Genomic DNA, 8790 nt, shown 5'->3' on the forward strand with positions numbered 1-8790 from the left:
CTTCATTTTAATAAATAATAAATAGAAATTAGAATTTAATAAATAACTTTATTTAAATAAACGTAATGATATAATAATGAGTGAAGAAGTAATTGAAAAATAAAAATTAAGACTGACTGACTTTAAAATTTTACTTTCTTTTATACTAATCTTTCTTCATTTGTTCCTCTCATTACAATGTGTTTATATTCTAAGCAAGCTTCAACGAAAGATCTTGTTACTTTTAACAATCCACTATTATGTACAGCGATTCCTCTTAAATACATTTTTTTGTATATCATTAATTCCATTTGAATTAACTCGCTGTCTTTATATTTTTCCATAACATTACCAATAACAGTTTCCATATTTTTCTTTTCATCTTCATCCAAGAAATCGTACTTGTATCTGATCAAGCTTGCGATAAAATCACAATTTTTTTTTGTTGAACAATAAAATAATGCAGGCAAGCAATCACCATCATTTTATTGATCCAAAACGTTAGAAATATTTTTTTTTAATAGAAGTAGCATAAGATTTTTCTTTTTGAATCTTGTCAAATGCAGCATTATAAATTTTTTCATTGACATCTTTAACAGTATACAAAAGTGATTCATCACACGAAGAAACATAAAATTCTAAAGAAACAAATCTTTTTTTTGTTTTTATAAGATGACAAGGTTTGCCCTTAATTGTTGTAATCCACGTAGCAACTTCTTTTGAATTTTCAATTGTAGCACTTAAAAGCAAAATATTTATATTTTTTGGACAGCATATTATACTTTTCTCCCAAATATTTCCTCTTTTCAAATCACCCATGAAATGTGCTTCGTCATAAATAATATAAGAAACATTTTCGATTGTGTGATTAAATTCCAAAATCATTTTATTGAAAATTTCTGTTACCATTACCAAAATTAGACTTTGTGGGTTTCTTACGCTATCCGCAGTCAACAATTCAACCTTCTAAAAAAAATGTTATTAAAAAAAAATTCTAAAAAAAATTACATTTGGAAAAAGTTCTTCAAATTCTTTGAATTTTTGATTCAAGAGAGATTTAATTGGACCAGTATAAATCACTTTTGATCCATTTTTAATGCTAAATGAATAGCATGAATCACAGCAACAGTTTTTCCTGATCCTGTGTGTGCTGCGAGAAGAACATTCTCATTTTATTCCATGCACAAACAGGAATGTTTTTAAAAATTATCAATTTCGAACTTTGAAATTGATAAATTTGGCATTTTATTAAAAAATTGCCATAATAAATATCATTCTTACTAATAACCTAAAAAAATATATTATTTTATTGTGTTATAAAACTTACATCATGACTAAATTTGTCGTCTTCAGCAATCATTCTTGAATAAGCCATAATTATTCTAAAAAAAAATTAAAAATTATATTAAAAAAATATCACAAAATAGATTGATTAAACGATAACAAGAAAAAAATTTAAAAATTGAAAGCGCGGCACGAACACTAACAAAATAATATCAAATTGTTAAAAAGTATTTTTTTATCGTGTTAAATACCTACGTGAAAAAAATATATTTTTAATATGACATTAGAAAAAATTTGAATAATAATAATAATAATGTAAAAAAATTAAAAAATTGAATAAATACAGTTAATAATAATATGTAAAATAATTTATTATACATAATAGAATAATTATTTTGTTCTTATAACGAAATTAATTAACTTATAAATTTAATAATTTTTAGACTGATTAACATTTAAAACACATTTTAATGTGTGATTTATAGAGTAAAATTTTTATGTTTTTAACTAAGCTCTGCACGTAAATAAATAGTCGTGAAGTTAGTTTAGATGCTTTATTAATAGATCTTGAATCCAAATTAAAACTAATTTAATCTACAATTAAAATAAATTATATATATAAAAAAATAATGATATTTAAAATAAATCATCACTATATAAAATCAAAATTTAACTTGATCATTCATGATCATCTCATTTCTTTCTTGTAATTTATTCTTTTTATATGTTCGTGGGATTAACTTTTTGATTACAAAAACATCAGTTTTACTTCTTTATCTTTCAGAAACTTCCCACTCCTGGGTTTCATCTGGTTTTGGATCGAGCTTCACATTATCCATAAATACTCTTATAGGTCTCCCTCTCTCTTTTGTTAACCAGAAATTGTTTCCTTCTCTTCTAAATATCTTATACCCTTCACTCCATTCAGAAGAAAACTTCCCAATTACAATTTTTTCTGCAACCGGCTTCTTTACCAGAACTTTTGTCTCTGTACCAAGCTTCTTAATTTTAGCTGGTTCTTTTGCTCTTTCATTGTGCTTTTGATTTCTTAAACTTTTTTCTTCAACCATTATCTTTCTTGTTAATTCAAAAACTGCATTTCTTTCCAACACATCATCTTTATAATCAACTAGATACAGCAAATTTCTGCTTTTTCTCAAATCCACAGGTAATTGCCCTTTTCACCCAAACATTATTGAATGGGAAGACTCCTGTGTTGTGCAGTGTATTTGTTGATTATAGAAATAACTAACTGGCTTCAATAAACTGTCCCAATCCAGATAATCATCCTCTTCAATCAACTTCGCAATCATATTTTGAATTGATCTAAAAGTTCTTTCAATTATCGACGACTCTTCATGATGCCTTGGTTCAGTATGTTCTAATGTCACACCAAACATCTCCATCAATTGATCCATTTCTTTTGCTACAAAATACTTAGCATTGTCTGTCTTTATTTCTTTTGGAATCGCAATACGATTAAAGAAACCATCTTTTATCGCTTTCATAACCGTTTCTGCCGTGCAATCTTCAAGTGATTCTAACATAACATACCGACTCAAAACATCTACCATTCCAAATTTGTGAGTCTTGTTATTTCTACTTTTCTTTAACAGACCCATAATGTCTATAGTTATCTTTTCCAATGGATAACTAGCTTCTATGGCTTTCATTGGTAACTTTGATTTGTATACTGGATTTCTTTTTACGCACTTAATACATTGCTTTATAAAAAGCTTCAAATCAGCTTCCATTCCTGTCCAATAAACTCTTTTTACCAACAATGGATAACACTTACTAAAACAACCATGTCCAAGATTTGTATGAACTGCTTCCATATATTCTTGTTTTGTTTTCTCTTCTGTTATTTCTTCCACTAAAGTTTCTTCATTGAAACTCTCCTTACCTTCTTCATCTTCTTCTGAAGTTTCACTTTGTTTACCATTAACCTTATTTCTTCTCAAATATGCTCTACTTAAACAATCAGCCACTATATTCCTTTCTCCTGGAATTTATTGTACCTCTACATCATATTCTTTTATTGCCCTCACATACTTCAATAAATGAGATTCACAATTCTTTTCAATTAACTTCTTTAACGGTCTATGATCCGTTAGGACCAAAATTTTCTTACCAAAAACCTATTGTCTGAAATATGAAAGTGAACTTGCTATACAGCGTAATTCAAGTTCAACAGCTGGCACAAATGTTTTCCTATCTTGCAGCCGTTTTGAATAAAACCTTAAAGGTTTCAAACCTTTTGAATTTTCTTGCATTAGTGCTGCTGCATGTGCATTACCACTTGCATCACAATGTATCACATAAGGTTTCTTTTCATCTGGCATTATTAGCCTACAAGTTTTCATTAACTCTTTCTTTATCTGTGAGAAACTTTTCTCACACTCTTCATTCCATTCGAAGAGAGAATTCTTCTTCTTCAGCAGATTGGTTAAAGGAATCTCTATTCTTGCCAAATTTTCTATGTGTGTCTTATAGAAATTTACCTTTCCTAAAAAACGTCTTAAACTTCTCAAGTTCTTTGGTTGTAGAAAATTCTTGATTGCTTCAGTACTACTTGGACTCGGTTCTTGTCCTTGTCTTGAAAACAAAAATCCAAGATATTGAATTTCTTCACATGCAAATTGACATTTCTTCCAATTTATTTTTAACCCATGTTGACTCAATCTCTCTAGCACTTCTCTTACCTTAGAAAAATGATGTTCTAAACTTCCTTTTGTCGCTATGCATATATCATCCACATAACTGAATGCTTCTTCTATATCCTGCAAAACAACATTTATAATTCTTAGTGCAATAGCAGTTGCATGTTTTACTCCAAACGGTAATCTTACAAATCTGTATGTTGTATTATCTGGTGCTCTAAACCCTAAAAATTTACTAGATTTTTCATCAATTGAAATTTGACTGAAATATTGTACCAGATCCAACGTTGTGTAATACATTGCACCATTTAATATTTCTGCTTTATCTTTTAAAGTAGGTGTCTTATAATCAAAACTAATTAACCTGCTATTTAACGGACGGCTATCCAAGCATACTCTATCTGTTTTATCAGACTTTGGTGTTATTACCAAATTCATTATCCATTTTACAAATTTATCTTCAACAATAACATTTGCCTTAAGCCATGATTGAATTTGTTCTTTTATAACTTCTTTTTTACTGAAAGGTACTGGATAACGTGGAATCTTTGGAGGTTGTTTGTCCGTCATCTCAAAGTTCGGAGCTTCTATATCACACCTTCCAATGTCATCCTTACTTTGACTTATCACATTCTTAAATTCTTTCTTTAGTTCTTCAACCTTTTTTTCCGAGTTTATAGCAGCTCTTTTGGCTATTATTCTATCATTTTCTTTTTCTTTACTCACAGTTAAATGTGATATCTCTCTGCCACACATGATTATTGTTTTATTTCCATAATCTAAAATAGTTTCAGTAGCCTTTAATAAATCACTTCTTATTATTAAAGAATATTTACTATCACTTAACTCACTATCTTCTACAACTACAATACTGCAATTCACTAAAATATCAGGTATTATCTTAAACTGTGTCTTAAAATATTCAACAGCTTTCTTCATCGTTTCATCTGCCAAAACTATCTTCGTCATAGTTTGCAGATTTTGATTAAATCCATATCTCATTGCGGTGCTTTTCTTGACTATGGTTCTGGTCGCTCCAGAATCTATCAATCCACTCAACAATATTCCATCTTTACCTTCTACTGGTAAATAGAATTCATATGGTTCTACCGCTGTTCTTAAAGTTGCTATTTTCTCATTTTCGGTTTCTTTGCTTTCCTTAGTCAAGTCAAACTTCTTCTTTTCTTGTTTTACCTTTACATCCCTGTTGTAAACTTTGTTTTCCAACATTCTTTTCAACATTTTTTTGTTTCTCTCATTACTTTCATACTTTCCGATGCTTCATCTTTAAAATAGATTCTTTTTAATTCTACTCTCGCTTTATCTTCTTTTAATAATGGACAATTGGTCTTATAATGTCCCATCCCACTGCAATTAAAACATTTTATATTTTGCTTCATTTTCGCATCTTTGCTATAGTCTTTCTTTTCACCTTGACCCTTATCATTCCCTTTATTCTTCTCATTCCAAGAAAATTGGTCTTTTCTTTTCTTTTTCTCACAAATCAGTTTCTAAGAAGTTTCTAAGTCCATAGCGAGTTCTATTAAACTTTCATACTTCTTTTGATAATATAATTTTATCCATAGCTCTTCTTGATTCTTCAATTGTTCATGAATCATATTTATTTGATGCTTTAACAGTTCTTCGTTTTTTAAAATTGAAGTCACAGTCACTAGGTCAGCATATTCTAAAATTGAAGCACAGAATTTTTATTTGCGCATATCGAGTTTAAAAGCACGTGCCCTCATACTAGCGGCTTTCTTTGCTTTTTGCCCATTATACTTTTTTGATAACGTCTCTACGCAGCACTAGAATGTACCCGTTTCCATAGGCGTTCTGGATCTTAGAAATTCTCTCGATTCTTCATCCAATCTTGTACGCATCGCGGCTCTTTTTGCTTCATCCCTGACTAAATTATCCACTATAAAATAGTCTTCCAGCAGCTCTGCCTATTTTCTGAAATTCTTCCCACTTCTAGCGTCAAACTTCTCCATGGTTCTCCAACTGGAACCTGTTCCTTTTCTACTATCTTCTGTATTCATTCTATTTTCCATCGCAGCACTAGTGTTTCTACTCATAGCGATTTCTCTTTTCTCTTTGTATTCTTTTATCAAATTTTGGTATAATTTGATATTTTTTTTAACTGATCTTGTCTGGATCCTATGTGCACTTTTCACTAACTTGACTTATTCTTTTGAACTTAAGTCTTTTTCCAATATTCTCAGAATATTCCAAATTTCTCTTAAATCTTTTTGCAACACTTCTATAGCCGATTTAAAATCTTCTTTTGCTTCTAACCACTCCAGCTTGGTAAAATTTATTTTCTTTGCTTTCCAGTTTTGTTTACCAGTAGAATTTTTATGTTTTAACTGGACTCTGCACGTAAATAAATAGTCGTGAAGTTAGTTTAGATGCTTTATTAATGGATCTTGAATCCAAATTAAAACCCAATTTAATCTACAATTAAAACCAAATATATATATAAAAAAATAATGATATTTAAAATTAATCATCATTATATAATATCAATATATAACTTGATCATTCATGATCATTTCATTTCTTTCTTGTAATTTATTCTTTTTATATGTTCGTGGGATTAACTTTTTGATTACAAAACCATCAGTTTTACTATTAGAAAAATTATTATGTTTTTTTAATTTCAATAGTAAGTACAAATAAACTTTTTTTTCAATACGACATTAGAAAAAAATATTAAAATATATAAAAAAAGTTAATAATTTTTAAATTGTTTCTTGTATGTTGTTAATATAAATAACAATTTATAATAAGAATTTTTATATTTTTTTATTTTATAATTCTTTAGAATAGTAATTTAATTGTTATTTTTTTATATTTTAGTAAATTTTTTGATTAAAAAAAAAAATTTTGAGTAATATAATTGTTGTTATATTATGTGTTAAAGATTTGTGATGTTTTGGTATCTTTAATTGTAATTATCTATATAAATAGTGAGGATTGTAGTTATTTTATCATTATTTTATTATTATTATAATGTTTCTCTCTCTTCCTAATTTAGAAATTTTATATTTATATTACTAATTAATTATTTTAGGTTTTTTGTTATATAATTTTTATATATATCTCCCATATAAAGGAATTTTATTTGTCCTTAAATAATTCTACTTAGTAGAAATTGTAAGTTAGTAAATTTTATGTAAATTTCTAATTCCCATTTAGGAGAGATTGAAACGTTTCTATTATTTAGTTGTTATTATTATAATTTTATTATAATAAAGTATAAGTTAAGTTATTGTGTTTGTGAGTTTGGACTTGTAACCTGGGGCAATAACGAAGTGTGAGCGCCAAAAAAATATTTTTTACTTTTGTATAGATTATTAAAAATTTTTTTTTTTATATTTTTTAAAATATAATACATTTAGAAAAAAGTTTCTATTAAGTATATCTTTTTTTTAATTTTTTTTAAATATAAATTAATTTATTATTAATTTTATGATTTATAGTAATGTACTTATTATTGAAATTATAAAACATTTTTGTAATTTTTTTATACACATTAAAATAATTTTTTTCTTTATATATATTTTTTAATGCATTACAAAGTCACAAAATATAAAACCAAATTATGAAATTTCAAATTTTAAAAATGTTGAGTACGTAAACAACTTTAATTTCTTGAGGTTGTTTTAGTTTTTGCACTGCTACTACTTCCAAATATGGATATAGCTAGCTAATAATAAAATTACACATAAAAAATAGGTAGATATTTATTGGAAGAGAAAAATCCTAAATATATATAGGCGAGTATTGAGTAGGTGAAATTATTTTCAATTTTTAAATATTTAAATAACTTTTCTAATAGATAAAAACACGCTGATTACGAAAAACGTAATCATTTTTAAAAAAAATTTCATCTTCATATAGTAAAAGCTTCAAGAACGCAAAAAATTAACTTTTTTATTTTTAATAATTTTAACATAAAATTTTGTACATAGGTAAAAAATGGCCAAAAAATTTGTTTTTCATAATAAAAATATAAAAAAATTTACATCTAAAGCCTTATTTGGTCAAACAAAAATTTTAAATGGCCATAACTTTCTTCAAAAATGGAAATTTGAGAAAAAGAAAAAAAGGTCTGGGCATATTTAAATTCTCTATCGAATGACTATGGATTCATAATTTTATGACTACTGGTCCCAAAGTTACTCAGGTAAGTTTGTTTTTTTTGAATTTTTTGAACCTTTATTTGCATATAACTTTTTTCCTATTAAATATTTTTTTATGAAATTTTAAAAATTAGCTTAATTTTGGCCAGTAAATTTGTTTTTTGTAAGAAAAAATTAAAAAAATTTTTTTTAACTGGTCCAAATTATACCCAAAGTAAATGTTAATTGGCCATAACTTTCTTCAAAAATGAAAATTTGAGAAAAAGAAAAAAAGGTCTGGGCATATTTAAATTCTCTATCGAATGACTATGGATTCATAATTTTATGACTACTGGTCCCAAAGTTACATCAGTCTGTTTGTACTTTTACCATTTTTCTTTATTAAATTACACTAAAAACAAATATTTTTAAGAACAATTTTTTTATATAGCTTAATTTTGGCCAGGGAATTTGTTTTTTGTAAGAAAAAATTTAAAAAATTATTTTTAACTGGTCCAAATTAGACCCAAAGTAAGGTTTAAATGGCCATAACTTTTTTCAAAATTGAAAATTTGAGAAAAAGAAAAAAAGGTCTGGGCATATTTAAATTCTCTATCGAATGACTATGGATTCATAATTTTATGACTACTGGTCCCAAAGTTACTCAGGTAAGTTTGTTTTTTATGAATTTTTTGAACCTTTATTTGCATATAACTTTTTTCCTATTAAATATTTTT

The 8790-nt window shown here is 26.8% G+C and overlaps 5 protein-coding genes across 5 annotated transcripts; all 5 read right to left on the minus strand.

Moving 5' to 3' along the window:
* Positions 1 to 140: 140 nt before the first annotated feature.
* Positions 141 to 347, minus strand: SRAE_0000063800 (Hypothetical protein; the record flags this gene model as incomplete). The annotated part of the gene is made up of 1 exon (XM_024646555.1): positions 141 to 347. One exon carries the CDS (start codon positions 345 to 347, stop codon positions 141 to 143), a length of 207 nt encoding a protein of 68 aa, XP_024500725.1.
* Positions 348 to 480: 133 nt separating this feature from the next.
* SRAE_0000063900 (Superkiller viralicidic activity 2-like 2) lies at positions 481 to 1354 on the minus strand (the record flags this gene model as incomplete). Its single annotated transcript, XM_024646556.1, has 2 exons — positions 481 to 945; positions 1307 to 1354. The coding sequence occupies 2 exons, from the start codon at positions 1352 to 1354 to the stop codon at positions 481 to 483; spliced, it is 513 nt and encodes a 170-aa protein (XP_024500726.1).
* Positions 1355 to 2036: 682 nt separating this feature from the next.
* On the minus strand, positions 2037 to 2333 carry SRAE_0000064000 (Hypothetical protein; the record flags this gene model as incomplete). The annotated part of the gene is made up of 1 exon (XM_024646557.1): positions 2037 to 2333. One exon carries the CDS (start codon positions 2331 to 2333, stop codon positions 2037 to 2039), a length of 297 nt encoding a protein of 98 aa, XP_024500727.1.
* A 111-nt stretch (positions 2334 to 2444) lies between these two features.
* Positions 2445 to 5168, minus strand: SRAE_0000064100 (Reverse transcriptase domain and Integrase,catalytic core domain and Ribonuclease H-like domain-containing protein; the record flags this gene model as incomplete). Its single annotated transcript, XM_024646558.1, has 2 exons — positions 2445 to 3268; positions 3521 to 5168. The coding sequence occupies 2 exons, from the start codon at positions 5166 to 5168 to the stop codon at positions 2445 to 2447; spliced, it is 2472 nt and encodes an 823-aa protein (XP_024500728.1).
* A 269-nt stretch (positions 5169 to 5437) lies between these two features.
* SRAE_0000064200 (Hypothetical protein) lies at positions 5438 to 6004 on the minus strand (the record flags this gene model as incomplete). Its single annotated transcript, XM_024646559.1, has 2 exons — positions 5438 to 5613; positions 5899 to 6004. 2 exons carry the CDS (start codon positions 6002 to 6004, stop codon positions 5438 to 5440), a joined length of 282 nt encoding a protein of 93 aa, XP_024500729.1.
* Between the last annotated feature and the right edge of the window lie 2786 nt (positions 6005 to 8790).

This window comes from Strongyloides ratti, scaffold srae_scaffold0000006 (assembly GCF_001040885.1).
Source record: "Strongyloides ratti genome assembly S_ratti_ED321, scaffold srae_scaffold0000006".
NCBI classification, from domain to species: Eukaryota; Metazoa; Nematoda; class Chromadorea; order Rhabditida; family Strongyloididae; genus Strongyloides; species Strongyloides ratti.